At 47.0% G+C, this 19,931-nt stretch overlaps 1 protein-coding gene across 1 annotated transcript in view; it reads left to right on the forward strand.

The window, feature by feature from the left end:
* LOC138451173 (uncharacterized) overlaps window positions 1-19,931 on the forward strand; it is a 190,044-nt gene that overhangs the window by 76,184 nt on the left and 93,929 nt on the right. Inside the window, exon 13 of the mRNA XM_069604890.1 lies at window positions 11,135-12,358. Within this exon, the coding sequence (XP_069460991.1) occupies window positions 11,135-12,358 (1,224 nt within the window). The remainder of the gene's footprint in view (window positions 1-11,134; window positions 12,359-19,931) is intronic.

Genomic DNA, 19,931 nt, shown 5'->3' on the forward strand with positions numbered 1-19,931 from the left:
TTCGCTTCATTCAACGTGCATGAAGCCCAGACCATGGGTTCACCCATCGACTGTTCCTAAACCTTTGTCATTATCCATTAAATGATCCAGAGGGCATTCTGATGGCACTAAGAGGCAATTTGCTGACCGCTTTCCACGTCCGAACCGTCCCTGGGGGAAACTTGTCCCTCATAGCCTACCCAGAAGCTACAAATGAGAGTTTACTCCGCGCCAGGCATACGCGCTATTAAATACAAATGTGAGTTCACTTCATGTAGATGGTGTTGGTATCTGCCCCAGTGCTTGCCACCTGAAACCCACTTTTGCCAATGCATCACTGCTAGTCGAAGAGGGTGGCATATAAATAGCCTGGTAACTTTTCAGTTCTCTGTGATATTCCAACTCATACGATGCCTCGTTTAAGTCCTAACTGTTGTGGGTGGGTGCTGCTGGCATGAACTAGAATGGGTCCTTATGAAGGCAGAGCCTTTTCAATTTAAAACTCAACGTTCCTGCCCCAAAGGACTTACCCCTTCCTTTGTTCTATGAACAACCATTGCCTTTGTGCGCACAGACATTTCCCTGCTATATCTCACTTTCCTCCGGGAAAGTAGAGATGGAGCAAAGCCCCTCCTGAAACAGAGGTTTGGGCAGTATCCCCACTCCACTCCACTCCCCCACCCCTGTAATGGCCCTGCCCACCAGCAGCCTGCAGGCGGTATCCCTTATCCATCATGCACACTAGTGTCCAAATAGTGCCGAATAAGATGGAGCACAGTCGCCATGATTAGACTGCATGTCACTGTGCCACCCTGGGTGTGTATATATAAAGGTGCAAGCTAATATGCCAGGCAGACCACGAGTCAAATCATTCTAATTACCTACATATTTCTGTAGAAGAAAACACACATGTGGTTCCTAAGAGCTTGCACACCCTCTTTATACATACAGTATACTGCCTTGACAGCTCATAAAAATGCAGGGAAAACATGTGGGATCACCATGACGTTGAAGAGAAAATGTTGAAAGATCAAAAGTTTGAACTTAATTTAGGGAGGAGCAAAGTAAGCACTATGAACTTTAAGTAACCGATAGTAATTGCGTTTATAGGGCCTGATTCATGGAATATTTGCCCGGTTCAATGTGAATTTGCAGTACTGAAAAGTGACTTTGCAACACCTACACAAACCACGATTCATGGAACCGTGCAAAGTGTATTTTTGCTGTGCAAAGTCCGGGCAACGTCATTTTGTACTGCAAAAATGACTATGCGCTGACTTTTCCCTGGCCCACAAATATCTCCATGTGCACACTTTAGCCAATCTCTCTCGAAACATTTAAGTCTAAAAGCCATCCAATGCCTCAGATATACCTACTTCACTTTAGGCCCACCTCATTCAGCGCATATGGTGAAAAAATGCTGCATTTACAAATCAGAAACTTCTTCCCTGTGCCCAAGCTTGTACGACGCGGCTCAGTGGTTTCTCAGCCATAATGATAAAGCAAATCGAAAGTGGATTGTATCTCTTGTCCTCTGATTTGGTAATGTGGGGCCAGACCAGGTAATACTCTTCAGAGAGGAGAGTACTAAACCCCTTCCCTACCACTGCACCTTTGCTGTGAGATTGACTTCCTGAAATTATACAAATCCTTAAAGACCCATCTCTTCCACTGTGTCTGCCGAGACCTGATCTCAATGGGACCCCCTTCAAATCCTGCTTGCTTAAGACTCATTGCTCTCTTGAAACTATCTTCACCAGTTTGCCAATCTTAGACGGCTAACACTGGTCTACCAATCCCCTTTCAGAAGTGGTCTTGGTGATTATAATAATCTAAATAATTTTTGTCAGATAGACTGACGTCTAGAACAGGTTCTTAACTAGCAATTGTCTGATGACATGTAAAGAAAATGCAAGGCTGTTTGATGATAGCCCACCTTATTTTATGTTCCCTGCTCCTCTTATTGCATGTCTTTCCTAATGCTCTGAGTTAAATGAAAGGCATTGTGAAGCACTTCACAAATTCTGTAATGAAGAAATACATTAATGTGGCATTACCCATACATTCCAGCCTTTGAAACGGGGGTTAAGGCCATTAGCACCCCGGGTTACCAAAGCGATAAGTCGGGGTGCTAAAAAAAAAAATGCATTCATTGAACGGGACGCTGCGTGTGTCCATTCAAAGAATGAAAATACTTAAATCAGGGCAGTCGGAAATGGTCAGATATAATTGAAAAATCTACTCTGACACTGGAAAAGACCAGCAACTCTATTATAAAATGTGCCTTCACTCATTCAAATTGGGAATTGCGTGTGAATTGTGTTCCCAGGTAATCATATCTACATAGCAATTCGATAATGTGTTCATCTAACACTTTCTGGAGCCTGGGAGTTTTTTTGTATGAAGGATGGAAAACCAATGATTTTATTTTGTCTCAATTATTCACAAGACCATTATTCTCGCAGTCTTCGTTAAATAATATAACCTGCTTTTCCAATCCTACAAGGGTTTGTGAACTTGAAACCAAATAATCTGCGAAAAGGAAGAGTGGAGAGCTTATCCGATCCCAAACTACAGGCATCTGACTATATCGATATTAATGTATTGATAAGTCTGTTTATATAAATACAGAATAGGGATGGGGCAAGAGCACATCCTTGTCTCACACACCTCTCCTACTGAAACATAGTAGGGATACAGGTGCCTTGCGGGCTGGGAACAGAGTTTGTCCCAGGCTTGGGGGCCCACGGCTTAGCCAATCAGGGAGTTGCACCCGAGGGTAGACGGTGGGGGGACACTAGCCAACCACAGGGCTCATCCAATGTAACCATTCTTGAGTAGCAATTTTCGGGGCTGTCCCAAGCATGTCACCTGACCTACAACAGCCACTAACCAAGCTTTCTTTATGTCCCTATGGGGGACCCCACCACTCAGTGGCCTATCCTGAGTGGAGTTCGACCTGGAGGGAAGGAGCCAGGGGCGGCTCAGAGTGTGACGTCATGAACTATCAAAACTGGCCTGCGAGCCAGAGATTGTTGTGATGTGCCCGGACCTTGCTGGCATCTGAACCCTGTGTGTTTTTCCTGAATAAACCACAGTAGACTTTGCTCCTTGTGTGGACCTCTGCTTCTTGGTTCCCGGGAGGGAGTCAGGGCCCTCCGTGAGCTGGGTGGCCGCGGACCCTTGACACGGCTCTACCAGCCCCCGAAAACTCCTTGACACTAAATGAATAGATTCAGTGCTATTTGCAGTTAAATTCCATCCCACAGTTGCTGTGTTGTCAACATATAAACGCGATATTGCTCGAAGCCCATGTTCCTTGCATTCAGATGATTTGGTATTTTCTTATGAAATCACACCATTCCCTAATTACCATATTTTTTGCAAAGTTTACTAAATTCAAAGACATTCGTCTTAAGGAATCATGTGCCTTAGTTCAAACAAGATGCCCAAAAGTGCAAGCCTGATGCAGGTTGGAATATTGCATCCATGGGGGTATTCTTCAGAACTTGGGTAGAATTGGGTAGAACTGCTCATGATCACAACTGAGAACTGGCACTATGGTGTAGGTGGGGTGGGATATTAACATTTCTTGCCAATCTCTTGTTCCTTGCTCCTTGGTACTTAATATTAACTCCACAAGTCTTCTAATTTCTTGTCTTTTTTCTTTAAGCTCATATCTTGCTAGCCTTTAAAATCCCAACCTCTGCTTATCCCCACATATCCCTCTTGCCTTTCTACTCCTATCAGCTGACTATATTCCTTTATACAATTCGTTTCTCTTGAATGTACAACCTTGTGGACTCCTGATTTAGCAATGCCTTTGCGTTGAGTAGCATTTAGGGAGTATATTAAGGTCTATCATGCTGCACGGGTTATAAAGAGAATATACGTTTTTGCATAGAGCCAATTCCTGTTCTACAAGCTTGCAGGCTAGTTCAGATTTATTTATTTATTTATTCATTCATTTATTTAAAAAAAACACAAGGGAAGCAATGCATTTTTGGCACAAAACGCAGGACATGGGGCCTTTACAATGGGGTGAGAGATTTTTACTTAAAGACCAGATGTTGCTGGGAAAGATGGAAACACACACCATGGACAAAGACAGGACAAAATGCCATAGGAATAGGATGGCGGAGAAAGTGCTGAATTTAGGGTGAAGGGGTGACGTAAAAGTGCTACAGGGTTGTCCATGAAGGGTAGGGAGAGAGAAAAATAAGGTGATGCAGTAGCATAGAGTGCTACGAAATAGGTTCTTCAGAAAGAAGGAGAGCTTTGAGGTTGGATTTAAATAGTGGTAAGAGTTCAGGTAGTACTTAGAGGGAGAGCATTCCAGAGTAGCGGAGTAAGGTGAGAGAGTGGAAATGAGAGGGAACACACAGGGCTTGAGAGGCAGCAAGGAGGTGAGGTGAGGATAATCTTAATAAACCAGGACGAGAGCAGGAAGTGAGATGAGCAGATAAGCATGGTGGGGCGAGTACTTGGATAGTTTTGAAGATCATGAGAAGTTGTTTATACTTAACCCTTTGTTTCATAGATAGCCAGCCAATCTGGTGACAGGCAGATAAGGTAGAGGTAAAGCAAGAATGGTTGAAAAGTGAGTGGACTGCAAAGTTGAGGACTTTGTCCAGCGAAGAAAAGCATAGTTGGGAAGGCCGTAGGGGACAATGGCATGGTGGTGAGATCTAGAAAGGACTAAGGAGGACATCAGCTGCTTAGTAGTATTGAAAGGAAGAAGATGACAGATTATTCTGATATATAGGGGGTTGAGTCTGGTTGCAGTGACACATTTGGGGATGAAGAGCAAGATGCTGTGTGAGGGGTCAAAGATGACACCAAGGTTATGAGCGGAAGCAGAGTAACAAAGGTAGTCAGGAGAGAAGAGAAGAAGAATACCGACATGCTGTTTGTCACCACTTCGCAGCCCACTGAACTAGAGTACCAAGTGGGTGAACACAAGTAAAGGCAAAGGCAAAGGCAGGTTGCCCAGATTGGATTTTCACCAATGTCTTCATCACAGTCAATAAACCGGTCCAGCTGGTGTACTACTGCACAGGAGGGAAAACTGGTGACTAGCAATGTGAACCGTTCCTAATCAACATTCCTGACGCAAGACAATATAGCCGCATTTATACAATAAATGCCATCTCAACCTTGAGAAAAGGCTTCTCATTCTCACAGGAAAAATCGCAGGGATTCCCCAAATCACATTTGATCAAAAACCTCTAACAAATGTCAGATGGAATGTAATCCCTGGAACTGGCTTCTCGACGGCGACATATGATATTAGCAACATGCCTGGCAGCCGCACATTAGAATCACCCAGCACTCCCCTTGGACTCCTCATAGAGGGTTTTCCCAAACAGAAGAAAACTGAGATTCCAGAACTACCCCCTGGTAGGAAGATTTGGTTTTCTATGCAACCTCACATTTTTTTACATGCAATCTGTCTAGTATATAATCTTGATTTTTTGGTATTCACATATGTGAATAGAAGTTTAAATCAGCCAAAATGATTACAAAATGACAGCATGTGTGTCTGATTTAGCAATGTTTTACTTAGTGTGGCCCAAATATGTCAGGTGGACGCTGCAACCACCTGAATTTGCGTAGATTGAGGGCCATCCAACTTTCAAAATCTTTGAACAATGCAGCTTAAAACGCTGGCAGGTAGAAAGCATACAAGGGCCTCTTGGGGGATGGAAAGATGCCATTAACCCATACTGTCCTGTTTCTATCTATTTCTAATGTGGGGCCCTGTTCATGGTAGAAATAGAAGGAACACTTGCTCTGTGTTCTCCTGCTAGTAGGCAAGTCTGTGCTCAAACAAAATGTTTATGCAGCTCTGTTCACATTTATTTATTTATTGGGTATTTATAATGCGCCTATATAGAAAATGGTGCTTCAAGGCGCCACAAGACAAAAAGCGGGTGGGGGAACAGGGGAGAAGAATAACAAAAACGGTCCTACTAGGCCTTGTGTCGTTTGGATCGTGCAAGTGCAGTAAAAAGAAGGGCAGGGGAGTGGGGTCCATCGCTAAGTAAGAGGGAGGGGCTGGACGGGGATCAGTAGGTGTGCAGCCCCTCTAGGCTTGTGGAGGGGTATGGAGCCTGGTAGGGCAAGTGCAGGAATAGGGTGGTCAGGGCAGACAGAGGAGAGGGGTAGACTGGGCGAGGAGGGCATGGTGCCCTGTGTGACTCTCAGGGAACCAGACGGCCAGTCAAAATCAAAATGAGGCAGAGGGGTAACATAGCAGAGGAGGGGGAGGGGTAAGGAAAAAGAGAAAAGGAGAGTCTTGAGAAGCTTCTGGAACCTGAGATCCGGCTGAAGTCTGAGAGGGGCTGGGAGACAATTCCAGGAGGAGGTTTCTGCGGAATAGAGAGATCTACACCACCCCCACTCTCTTTGTGGAAAAGCATCTGATCTGCAGGGAGTTACAGCTAGATGTCCGAAGGGCTCTAGCAGCAGGGTATTTGGGGCAAGAGAGTTGGATGTAGTGGGGACCCAGGCCCAAGAAAGCATTGTGGATGAAGCAAAGGGACTTGAACTTGATCCTAGCAAAAACCAGCAGCCAGTGGAGAGATTTTGGGGCTGGAGAGATGCAGTCCCTGGGATTGAGGCAAAGGATAAGTCTTGCAGTCCTATTCTGAGTTGAAGGGGGTGTAGGGAGGATTTAGGCAGATTGAGGAAGATGCTGTTGCTGTAGTCCAGCCTAGAGAGGACCAGAGCTCTGGGGACAGTGAGTTTCTGGGGGAAGGTGAGGAAAAGGAGAATGCCTCTGAGGAGGTGCAGCTGAAAGTGGGCCTTCTTGGCAAGGTCTGCGATGTGAGGAGAGAAAACAGTTGACAATGACTCCAAGGTTTTTTGCATCACAAGAGGGTGAGGGGAGGGGACCCATGGAGGGCGGGCAGAGAGAAGGAGGGAATTAGGGAGATGGGGTCCCAATGAGAAGGATCTCCATTTTAATGGTATTAAGGTAGAGATCATTAGTAGCCCGCCCAGCCTGAATAGCAGCGATACAGTCAGGAATGGGAGAGGAAGAAGAGGAGGCACTGGAGGGAAGCTTGAAGGAGAGCTGCATGTCATTTGCATAACACTGGAAGTGAGGAGAGAAGGCAGAGATCAAATGAGCCAGAGGGGCAAGGTAGATGTAGAAGAGCTATGGTGAGAGGATAGAGCCATGAGGGACGCTGCAGGTGGAGTGTGTGATAGGGGAGAGGAAAGGACCCAGTTGAACATGGAAGTGTCGGTCATAGAGGAAGGAGGTAAACCAGTTCAGCGCCAGGTCCGTGATGCCAAGCATATCACAGAGCCAATTTATACCGGTGGCATGATTTGATGTATCAAAGGCAGAGGAAAGATCAAGAAGGATGAGAATGGAAGGAGTGTTGGAATCGAGATTTGAGAGCAAGTCTGTATGGGTGTTCAGGAGTACCGTTTCTGTGCCTCTGGTTGCTTTCAGGCCAGACTGGTGGTTGTGGAGACATCCAACAGATTCAGTGTAGTGGATCAGCTGAGAGATGGCTCGCTTTTCCAGGAGTTTCCCCGGGAAGAGGGTAATGGGAATAGGGCTGTGGTTAGCCGGGCCGAGGGTGTCGTCAGAAGGCTTTTTGAGGAGAGGGTGCACAAGGGAGTGCTTGAGGGGTAGCAGAAGGAGCCAGTGGCGAAGGAGTGATTGCAGAAATCAGCCAAGGCTGGAGCAAGTGGGGCAATGTGATCGCTGATATTTCTGGAGGAACAGGTGAACACCTATTTGGAGGATACTTTCATAGAGAGCACTTGTCTAGAGTCCTCATCGGGTGCTATGGGTGATAAAGAGGTAAGAAGGAGGCCAGGAGAGAAGAGGGCCAGGGCGGCTGAGAGTGGGTGAGGGGGAAGGGAGGGGTGTAGAGGAGAGTGAGGACAGGATGTCCTGAGTTTTGGTTGTGAAGTGAGAGGCAAATGAAGTGCAGAGGGTCAGTGATGACAGAGGAGAAGTAGAGACTGTAGATGGACTGGCAAATTCCTTGCAGATTTTGAACAGTTCAGCCAGGTTGTTAGTGGACCTAGACAATCAAGCTTGGATTTAGGACTTCTTCGAGTGGATGAAGAGGCGGTATTGCCATTGCAGCAGGTGGCAGGCCAGTCTGTCAGAGGCAAAGCTCGAAGTCTGGCACTTCCGATAAGCAGCTCTGCACTTGAGTTTTAAAGAGGCTAGGTTGGGGTCATACCAGGTGTTACGCTTGGAGGTAGGCTTCATGTGGATCACCATGACAGGGGCAAGGATGTCAAGGGTGTTGGAGATGGAGAGGTGAAGGTTAACAAGGGCTGTGTCAAAGTGAGAGGCAGAGGTCCGAGTGCGAGAGGGAATGAAAGTGGCGGCAAAGGCAGCAAATGACACTCAGTTCATCTGTTGAATGTCGGAGAAGGAGACTGGCAGTGCGGCCAGACGCTTCACCGGGGGTCCCAAGAAATTCAGGCGTGAGGACAGGAGAGCATGGTCAGACCAGGAGAGAGGAGTACTGAGAGGTTTGGAAATGGGTATGTCTGCTGAGATGAGAGCATCCAAGATGTGTCCGGCTGAGTGAGTCAGACTGGAGCAAAGAAGGTTGAGGGAAAGAGACTCACAGAGGCTGCAGAAGACTCCAGAGGACGCATCAGGAGAGTCAAGGTGAATATGGACGTCTCTGAGGAAGAGAAGCTTGGAGGTGGTGGCCAGGAGAGAAGAGGTGAGGTCAGACCACTCCGAAAGGAAGAGGGAGACCGGATCAGGTGTCCTGTAGATGGTGGCAAGAGTCAGCGGGAGGATTGGAGAGACACCAAGCCTGCAAATGAGGCATTTGAAGGTCTGAGTGGGTATGATAGTGGCAGTGACTCATTCAGGAAAGATCAGGGCCACTCCGCCCCCAGACGGGTTAGGCCTAGGCTTAGAGAGGATCTTGTAGCCCTCCGGGAGGAGTGTGTCAGAAACCCTGACAGAGCTGGCAGCGAACCACGTCCCGGTGAGAGTGAGGACGTCAAGGTCAAAGTCATCAAGGAGGTGACAAATGTCAGAAGAGTGTTTAATGGTCTTCCGAGGAGGGGTACAGGAATGTGCAACGCCCCTCGGTGGTGGCGAAGGGGCCTGAGGGGTAGTAGCAGGAGGGATTGGTAAGAGAAGGGACAGGGTTGATGAGGGATGGAAAACTCCTATCAAGAAGTAGGAGGTTGGTATGAGAGCCCTGCGCCATGACAGTGCCATTCTGGTCGATTTGAATGGTGCCCCTAGACATTGGTACAACATTGCAGTGTAGAAAGACCATGCAAGCCAACATTGGCACATGAAAGCCAGCAATGGAAATAGGAAAAAAAAGTGTTTCTGTTTCCACAAGGGACTGCCTGCAATTGGAAAAAAAGGGTTTGTTTTATTTCTATCATGGACACACTCCAGCAAAGATTGCGCGAAAAGTGGCAGTGAGCAGCACTGTAACCACCACAAGGGACCACAAGGAGAGGGGGAACATATGGGAAGTTTAATGGGGTTTTAACCACCAAAGAAATCACTCATGGGTCACCAGATATTTAAAGGGGTGATCTCAAAAATTCACAGATCACGTGTGGCTCATTGGAGAACCCCCATTCATATTTCTGGGCCGCAATTTCCAATTTTTATGGATTTATTTACATTGATGACAATGGAAATCCAAATGTGGTGGATATATTAATTTTAAAAGAACATTAAACAATAGCAAAAGTAGTGCTGTGGGTTTGCTCTCGTGCAGGCAGTGATGTCCATCGTTGCAGGCTCATTTATTTAAGCATGGACCGCATGACCTATCTGTGTAGAAACATAAGAATTGCTGCACATGTATCATGAGTACTGACCTCAGTGTAAACACGTTTCTATGACTAGTGTGAAAATCGTGTGTTTGAGAGCGTGAAAGTGGTTTTCATAGACTGCTATATAAAAGATTGCATATTTTTCGTGCACTTTTATTCGAAATCGACCAAATTCATATATATTAATGTACATGTGCTTGTGGGGCTAGGGAGGAGGGGGTGGAGTGTGGGACGCTAGAGGGTGGAGGTGTTGGTTTGGGGGGGATCGTGGGGGGGCACCCCATTCAAAGCAATGGTTGCATTCATAACGACCAAAAATGCAGAGAAAAAATGCAGACTTTTAGACAGTAGTCTATGCAAACACATGGAACCGTTTGAGAGACAGACACTCAAGGGTTCCTTTTGGATCCACATTGTATGAATGTGGTGCGTTTCGTTTGTGTGAATCTCAAAAAGATCCATTCAAAACGAAACTCCGAATGTACTTGGGAATCTAATGTGCGAGTGCCCTGTGTGTTTTATTTTCCTTTCTAACACATTGGTTTAAAAAATATATATTCAATGCTGTATAACAATGGCAATAGAACCTATTTAAAAAGTGCTTAGAAGAAGGATGAGTCTTGAATGAAGCACTAGATACAACCAAATCTGGTTATAAAAGTAAAGGCTGCCCACTGTATAAAGATGCTGTTTTGTGTAGTTCTCTGTGCTTGTTGGTTAAGGTTTGCTCAGCTTTGTTATTTTAGCTGAAACTATAAAGACGCGTGTCAGTTCTTGCACCCTGCCCCACTGCCGCCCATGCCTTTCATTTGCAATTAGCATCTCCCGCTCCTAAACGCTGGATTCGGAGCAACGCTTGACATGTTATGATGCACTTTGGACCTGATTCACAGCGCGTTTTCCTATGGGATTGCCCCATTATAAAATGCTTCTGTGAATCAGGCCCCTTATATGTAAAAGCATAGACTTCCCACTGAGCAAGACTTCTCGTGGTGGAATTGCAGGTTGTTTCGGTGACAAAAGCTTTCATTTTTCTAAAGACCTTTTAAGTGTCTTCTGTGCACATTTGTACTTAACAATTAATGTGTACTTAATGGTGGCTGCAATATAGTGTCCTAGGACTCAATTCTCGAATTAGGGATGAATGAGAGGAGGCAATGGATGGATGGAAATGCTTCGGAAAGCAGTGGCTGTGTTGTTAACGTTGCGAAATGTCGTATTTACATGCCTGTTATACTCAGAAATGAAGAGAGAGTGTTTGACTTAGCAAGACAGATCTGGACAAATAACTGTTGGCATCGCATGACTGAACCGTGCTCTAATTTGATGTGGTTTCTTGTTTTCATGTTTACAGGTGAACATCCAGCCAGTCCTGTGGGAATGGACTTTGTCATCCCCTGCACAATGTACATGAAAGAGAAGCAGCCAGTAACATTTCAGATCACAGTGTGTAGTTTCATTGACCAAACAAGCTGCAGTCTCACCTTTGATACAGCCAAATTCCGAAAAGATATCACAATGAAGAAGGGCGAATCGCAGACCATTTCATTTACTGTACCCGAAGAGATGCTGACAACAGGAGAACCAATCTCACCCATCAGAGTCAAGACAAATCACCCTGTATTACTTCAAGTTGTCTTCATTACAGGCAGCCGTGTAGAGACCCCTGACGTTGCTCCTTTAGGACAACTTGGCCGTAAATATTTCATTGTGACACCCCCAGGGAGATCAGACAGTGACAACAAAGAATGTTACCTCGTTAACCTTGGAACGCCAAACAAGGTTGTTATCTCCGCAAGTGCACCTCTGGATTGCCAGGGAAAATCCTATCCAGCAGGTAGCACAATAACTCTCATCCTTAAACCATTTGAGGAGATGTTACTTACAAGCAAGGAGAACTTATCTGGAACCATGATTGAGTCAATTAATCCAATCTCTGTTTACAGCGGATATACCAGTCCTAAAACAGTCTCTCCACCATACCATGTGTCCACTCAGCTCGTGCCTTCCTCTCGTTGGGGAAAACGTTTCATGACGCCTTCGTTCGCATCACCAGGGAAAACCGACTTGTTGTTTGTTGTCGCTTCGAAACCCACTGAAATAGAGTACCAAGTGGGTGACCACAAGCAAAGGCAAACCTTGAAAACTGGGCAGGTTGCCCAGATTGGACTCCCATCATCCACCAATGTCTTGATCACAGCCAGTGAACCGGTCGGGCTGGTGTACTACTGCACAGGAGGGAAAACTGGTGACCAGCCACGTGAACCGTTCCTAATCAACATTCCTGACATGAGACAATATAGCCGCATTTATACAATAAATGCCAATCCCAACTTTGAGAAAAGGCTTCTCATTCTCACAGGAAAAACCGAAGGGATTCCCAAAATCACATTAGATCAACATCCTCTAAAAAATGTTAGATGGAATGAAATCCATGGAAGTGGCTTCTCGGCGGCGATATATGACATTAGCAACATGCCTGGCAGCCACACATTAGAATCACCCAGCACTCCCCTTGGACTCCTCATAGTGGGTTTTCCCAAACAGAAGAAAACTGAGATTCCGGAACTACCCCCTGGTAGGAAGATTTGGTTTTCTATGCAACCTCGACATTTTTTTACATGCAATCTGTCTAGTATATAATCTTGATCATTTGGTATTCACATCTGTGAATACAATTTTAAATTAGTCCACATGATTACAAAATGACAGCGTGTGTGTGTCTGATTTAGGGATGTTTTACTTAGTGTGGCCCAAATATGTCAGGTGGACGCTCTAACCACCTGAATTCGCTTAGATTGAGGGCCATCCAACTTTCAAAATCTTTGAACAATGCAGCTTAAAACGCTGGCAGGTAGAAAGCATACAAGGGCCTCTTGGGGGATGGAAAGATGCCATTAACCCATACTGTCCTGTTTCTATCTATTTCTAATGTGGGGCCCTGTTCATGGTAGAAATAGAAGGAACACTTGCTCTGTGTTCTCCTGCTAGTAGGCAAGTCTCTGCTCAAACAAAAGGTATATGCAGCTCTGTTCACATGTTCACATTTATTTATTTATTGGGTATTTATAATGCGCCTATATAGAAAATGGTGCCTCAAGGCGCCTCAAGACAAAAAGGGGGTGGGGGAACAGGGGAGAAGAATAACAAAAACGGTCCTACTAGGCCTTGTTTCATTTGGATAGTGCAAGTGCAGTAAAAAGAAGGGCAGGGGAGCGGACCGCGATCAGTAGGGGTGCAGCCCCTCTAGGCTTGTACAGGGGTGTGGAGCCTGGTAGGGCAAGCGGAGGAATAGGGTGGTCAGGGCAGACAGAGGAGAGGGGTAGACTGGGAGAGGAGGGCATGGTGCCCAGTGTGACTCACAGGGAACCAGACGGCCAGTCAAAATCAAAATGAGGCAGAGGGGTAACATAGCAGAGGAGGGGGATGTGTAAGGAAAAAGAGAAAAGGAGAGTCTTGAGAAGCTTCTGGAACCTGAGGTCCGGCTGAAGTCTGAGAGGGACTGGGAGACCATTCCAGGAGGAGGCTTCTGCGGAATAGAGAGATCTACCCCACCCCCACGCTCTGTTGGAAAAGCATCTGATCTGCTGGGAGTTGCGCTAGATGACCGAAGGGCTCTAGCAGCAGGGTATTTGGGACAAGTGAGTTGGATGTAGTGGGGACCCAGGCCCAAGAAAGCATTGTGGATGAAGCGAAGGGACTTGAACTTGATCCTAGCAAAAACCGGCAGCCAGTGGAGAGATTTCGGGGCTGGAGAGATGCAGTCCCTGGGATTGAGGCAAAGGATAAGTCTTGCAGTCCTATTCTGAGTTGAAGGCGGTGTAGGGAGGATTTAGGCAGATTGAGGAAGATGCTGTTGCAGTAGTCCAGCCTAGAGAGGACCAGAGCTCTGGGGACAGTGAGTTTCTGGGGGAAGGTGAGGAAAAGGAGAATGCCTCTGAGGAGGTGCAGCTGAAAGTGGGCCTTCTTGGCAAGGTCTGCGATGTGAGGAGAGAAAACAGTTGACGATGACTCCAAAGTTTTTTGCATCACAAGAGGGTGAGGGGAGGGGACCCATGGAGGATGGGCAGAGATAAGGAGGGAATTAGGGAGATGGGGTCCCAATGAGAAGGATCTCCATTTTAATGGTATTAAGGTAGAGATCATTAGCAGCGTGCCCAGCCTGAATAGCAGTCATACAGTCAGGAATGGGAGAGGAAGAAGAGGAGGCACTGGAGGGAAGCTTGAATGAGAGCTGCATGTCATTTGCATAAAACTGGAAGTGAGGAGAGAAGGCAGAGATCAAATGAGCCAGAGGGGCAAGGTAGATGTTGAAGAGCTATGGTGAGAGGATAGAGCCATGAGGGACGCTGCAGGTGGAGAGTGTGATAGGGGAGAGGAAAGGACCCAGTTGAACATGGGAGTGTCGGTCATAGAGGAAGGAGGTAAACCAGTTCAGCGCCAGGTCCGTGATGCCAAGCATATCACAGAGCCAATTTATACCGGTGGCATGATTTGATGTATCAAAGGCAGAGGAAAGATCAAGAAGGATGAGAACGGAAGGAGTGTTGGAATCGAGATTTGAGAGCAAGTCTGTATGGGTGTTCAGGAGTACCGTTTCTGTGCCTCTGGTTGCTTTCAGGCCAGACTGGTGGTTGTGGAGACATCCAACAGATTCAGTGTAGTGGATAAGCTGAGAGATGACCAGTTTTTCCAGGAGTTTCCCCGGGAAGAGGGTAATGGGAATAGGGCTGTGGTTAGCCGGGCCGGAGGTGTCGTCAGAAGGCTTTTTGAGGAGAGGGTGCACAAGGGAGTGCTTGAGGGGTAGCAGAAGGAACCAGTGGCGAAGGAGTGATTGCAGAAATCAGCCAAGGCTGGAGCAAGGGGGGCAATGTGATTTCTGATATTTCTGGAGGAACTGGTGAGCACCTATTTGGAGGATACTTTCATATAGAGCACTTGTCTAGAGTCCTCATCGGGTGCTATGGGCGATAAAGAGGTAAGAAGGAGGCCAGGAGAGAAGAGGGCCAGGGGCGGCTGAGAGTGGGTAAGGGAGAAGGGAGGGGTGTAGAGGAGAGTGAGGACAGGATGTCCTGAGTTTGGGTTGTGAAGTGAGAGGCAAATGAAGTGCAGAGGGTCAGTGATGGCAGAGGAGAAGTAGAGACTGCAGATGGACTGGCAAATTCCTTGCAGATTTTGAACAGTTCAGCCAGGTTGTTAGTGGACCTAGAGAATCAAGCTTGGATTTAGGACTTCTTCTTCGAGCGGATGAAGAGGCGGTAGTGCCATTGCAGCAGGTGGCAGGCCAGTCTGTCAGAGGCAAAGCTCGAAGTCTGGCACTTCCGATAAGCAGCTCTGCACTTGCGTTTTAAAGAGGCTAGGTTGGGGTCATACCAGATGTTACGCTTGGAGGTAGGCTTCATGTGGATCACCATGACAGGGGCAAGGATGTCAAGGGTGTTGGAGATGGAGAGGTGAAGGTTAACAACGGCTGTGTCGGAGTGAGAGGCAGAGGTCCAAGTGGGAGAGGGAATGAAAGTGGTGGCAAAGGCCGCAAATGACACTCGGTTCATCTGTTGAATGTCGGAGAAGGAGACTGGCAGTGCGGCCAGACGCTTCACTGGGGGACCCAAGAAATTCAGGCGTGAGGACAGGAGAGCATGGTCAGACCAGGAGAGAGGAGTACTGAGAGGTTTGGAAATGGGTATGTCTGCTGAGATGAGAGCATCCAAGATGTGTCTGGCTGAGTGAGTCAGACTGGAGCAAAGAAGGTTGAGGGAAAGAGACTCACAGAGGCTGCAGAAGACTCCAGAGGACGCATCAGGAGAGTCAAGGTGAATATTGAAGTCTCTGAGGAAGAGAAGCTTGGAGGTGGTGGCCAGGAGAGAAGAGGTGAGGTCAGACCACTCCGAAAGGAAGAGGGAGACCGGATCAGGGGTCCTGTAGATGGTGGCAAGAGTCTGCGGGAGGATTGGAGAGACACCAAGCCTGCAGATGAGGCATTTGAAGGTCTGAGTGGGTATGATAGTGGCAGTGACGCATTCAGGAAAGATCAGGGCCACTCCGCCCCCAGACCGGTTAGGCCTAGGCTTAGAGAGGATCTTGTAGCCCTCCGGGAGGAGTGTGTCAGAAACCCTGACAGAGCTGGCAGTGAACCATGTCTCGGTGAGAGTGAGGACGTCAAGGTCAAAGTCGTCAAGGAGGTGACAGATGTCAGAAGAGTGTTTAATGGCAGAGCGAGAGTTGAGGGTAGCTAAGTGACGTTCATTGCCACTTTGAAGGTCTTCCGAGGAGGGGTACAGGAATGTGCAACGCCCCTCGGTGGTGGCGAAGGGGCCTGAGGGGTAGTAGCAGGAGGGATTGGTAAGAGAAGGGACAGGGTTGATGAGGGATGGAAAACTCCTATCAAGAAGTAGGAGGTTGGTATGAGATCCCTGGGCCATGACAGTGCCATTCTGGTTGATTTGAATGGTGCCCCTAGACATTGGTACAACATTGCAGTGTAGAAAGACCATGCAAGCCAACACTGGCACATGAATGCCAGCAATGGAAATAGGAAAAAAAAAGTGTTTCTGTTTCCACAAGGGACTGCCTGCAATTGGAAAAAAAGGGTTTGTTTTATTTCTATCATGGACACACTCCAGCAAAGATCACGCGAAAAGTGGCAGTGAGCAGCACTGTAACCACCACAAGGGACCACAAGGAGAGGGGGAACATATGGGAAGTTTAATGGGGTTTTAATCACCAAAGAAATCACTCATGGGTCACCAGTGTTAAGACGGATTTCTGAACTCTGTCCTGGCGGCGCAGAAGTTCAGAAGGCCAACCTAAGTACTTGGAACAGGGTAACCTCTGGACGAGCCAGACCAATCAAGGTAGCGATCGTGGCGGTCAAGACTAGGTCTCAAGAGGGGTGAGGGTGACTGAAAGCCCGCAATGAGCACACAAAGAAAGATCACTTACAAACTACTCCAAACAGGTGTTATATAAAAAATATATACATGTTTATTTTAAGGCCTTTAAAACAATGACCGTAGCGAGAAAATCACAATATCACAATATTAAACCAACACATACCTTATCAACACAATATATATACAAATACGACAGTCGTAAGCGTTATATGCACCAAATGTGTAGTCCACCTGAAAGGGAAGGAAAACAGGCAGTGCGATACAATGCTTTAGACTCAGTTCGCCTTCAGAGGCACCTAACTAGATGGAAGTCCGAGCCCTGCGAAGAGTGGAGCCTTGTGCTCAAAGTACCTGCACGCGCTGGTGCCAACGGGCAAAAGGAGAAGCTCTTCGAAGGAAGTCAGGCAGTTCAGTGCATACAGAAGAAGAACAAGTTCCGCGACTCAAGCGCAGCCTCCACAGTGGGCAGAAGCAGAGCGCGAGTACGGCAAAAGGGTGCTGTTTTACGCAGCGGGGAAAAGTAATGGGCTCCTACAGGAGGGCGACCAGATCCTAGCTATACTACTCACCGGTCCCCGATGCAAGCAGACCCAGGCTTCTCCGCGTCAGTTTCAGCAGCTGGCAGGTTCAGAAGAGCAGGGAACGCCTCGTCGTCGTGTTGAGTAAAAAGACGTCCCAATCGAAGAAACCTGCACAGTTTTGTCACCACAGCAGGGCAACGGAGCGGCCGTGTGTATCTGAGCCAAATGTACACTACTCACTTCCGACCTGGGAACGCCAAGTGTACGAAGCGTGAGAGAGTGACAAGGACTCGAAATACTACACAACCTGGCGGCGGTTACAGAGCAAGACTCCCGTGTAAGCTGGTCAGTCAACTGGATGGCCCAGAGACGCTTCCGAAGGCTTACTGGCAGGAGATGGTGAAGATGCCGAGAATAGCTGTCCCCGATATTCCAAGGGTCGAAGTACCAGTACACGCCTTCTGGTTCGATCAAAGGTGAAAAGGGTTTCACAAGGCGACAGCAGTGCAGAGGAGGAGTCCTTCAGCGGGTCACCAGCGATTCCTCGGACCAGCCTCTTGGTTGCAGGATACTTGGCTCCTGTATTCCTTCGTTCGTGAGAACTCAGGAGATCGACATGGTAGTGGTGTTTCCAGCCCCCTCTTATGCACGGTTCCCTTCGCGCCAAAACAGAGGGGACCCAATGGGAGATCCGCTCATCAACACTCACACCATTCGTGGACCAATCACGGACCACGGTGGTCCCAGGCATTCACACCACCCTAGACTCTCTGGCACCCAGGATGTGTATTGGGACCAGACATCCCAGCCCACACCCTGGAGGCATACACAAGACATGTAGAAGCCCGCGAAAGCATCTGTGTTTCGCGGGAAAGTACATGCCCAAATAAGGAAGGCCCCGGGTCGGCTCGACCTGGGGAAGGTGAAGGGAGCAAGACGGTCAGCGGACAGGACAAAGAAGCCTCGTGGTCTGGCCATTTTGGGAGCCAGGCCACCATTTTGGGTTAAGCGCGAGAAACGCGCTTAGAACGCCAAAAGGAGCTCAAAATACAAAGAAACGATCGTTGCCACCATTCCCGTCCCTGAATTACTTGCACCGATCAAATACAATCCTAAACGAGTATCTAGGGCCCGTAGAAGGCTAGAGACCCAAGAGAGCTGTAACTTAGCTTACAGTGCAGTCTTTTGTCATGTTGCACTAAAGCCGCAACATGTTAAAAGAAACTACGGGAAACAGCGTTCCCCGGTACTGACTGTCTTAAGGGCATGTCAGTATCCCCGTAAGAAAGGAGCGAAAGCCCAGAGGAGTGCGGCAGAAGGCTGCACTTCTCTGGCAAAGTCAAGAACAAGGTGAAAAACAACAGCAAAAAGTTTAGGGGTTGCCACATGGAAGGAAAATTACCTACAATTACGAAATCTTTCCTAACAACAAGATATTTAAAGGGGTGATCTCAAAAATTCACAGATCACGTGTGGCTCATTGGAGAACCCCCATTCATATTTCTGGGCCGCAATTTGCAATTTTTATGGATTTATTTACATTGATGACAATGGAAATCCAAATGTGGTGGATATATTAATTTTAAAAGAACATTAAACAATAGCAAAAGTAGTGCTGTGGGTTTGCTCTCGTGCAGGCAGTGATGTCCATCGTTGCAGGCTCATTTATTTAAGCATGGACCGCATGACCTATCTGTGTAGAAACATAAGAATTGCTGCCCATGTATCATGAGTACTGACCTCAGTGTAGACACGTTTCTATGACTAGTGTGAAAATCGTGTGTTTGAGAGCGTGAAAGTGGTTTTCATAGACTGCTATATAAAAGATTGCATATTTTTCGTGCACCTTTATTCGAAATCGACCAAATTCATATATATTAATGTACATGTGCTTGTGGGGCTAGGGAGGAGGGGGTGGAGTGTGGGACGCTAGAGGGTGGAGGTGTTGGTTTGAGGGGGGTGGGGGGACACCCCATTCAAAGCAATGGTTACATTCATAACGACCAAAAATGCAGAGAAAAAATGCAGACTTTTAGACAGTAGTCTATGCAAACACATGGAACCGTTTGAGAGACAGACACTCAAGGGTTCCTTTTGGATCCACATTGTATGAATGTGGTGCGTTTCGTTTGTGTGAATCTCAAAAAGATCCATTCAAAACGAAACTCCGAATGTACTTGGGAATCTAATGTGCGAGTGCCCTGTGTGTTTTATTTTCCTTTCTAACACATTGGTTTAAAAAATATATATTCAATGCTGTATAACAATGGCAATAGAACCTATTTAAAAAGTGCTTAGAAGAAGGATGAGTCTTGAATGAAGCACTAGATACAACCAAATCTGGTTATAAAAGTAAAGGCTGCCCACTGTATAAAGATGCTGTTTTGTGTAGTTCTCTGTGCTTGTTGGTTAAGGTTTGCTCAGCTTTGTTATTTTAGCTGAAACTATAAAGACGCGTGTCAGTTCTTGCACCCTGCCCCACTGCCGCCCATGCCTTTCATTTGCAATTAGCATCTCCCGCTCCTAAACGCTGGATTCGGAGCAACGCTTGACATGTTATGATGCACTTTGGACCTGATTCACAGCGCGTTTTCCTATGGGATTGCCCCATTATAAAATGCTTCTGTGAATCAGGCCCCTTATATGTAAAAGCATAGACTTCCCACTGAGCAAGACTTCTCGTGGTGGATTTGCAGGTTGTTTCGGTGACAAAAGCTTTCATTTTTCTAAAGACCTT

The sequence above is a fragment of the Ambystoma mexicanum genome, chromosome 1p (assembly GCF_040938575.1).
Source record: "Ambystoma mexicanum isolate Mex_15411 chromosome 1p, UKY_AmexF1_1, whole genome shotgun sequence".
Taxonomy (NCBI): Eukaryota; Metazoa; Chordata; class Amphibia; order Caudata; family Ambystomatidae; genus Ambystoma; species Ambystoma mexicanum.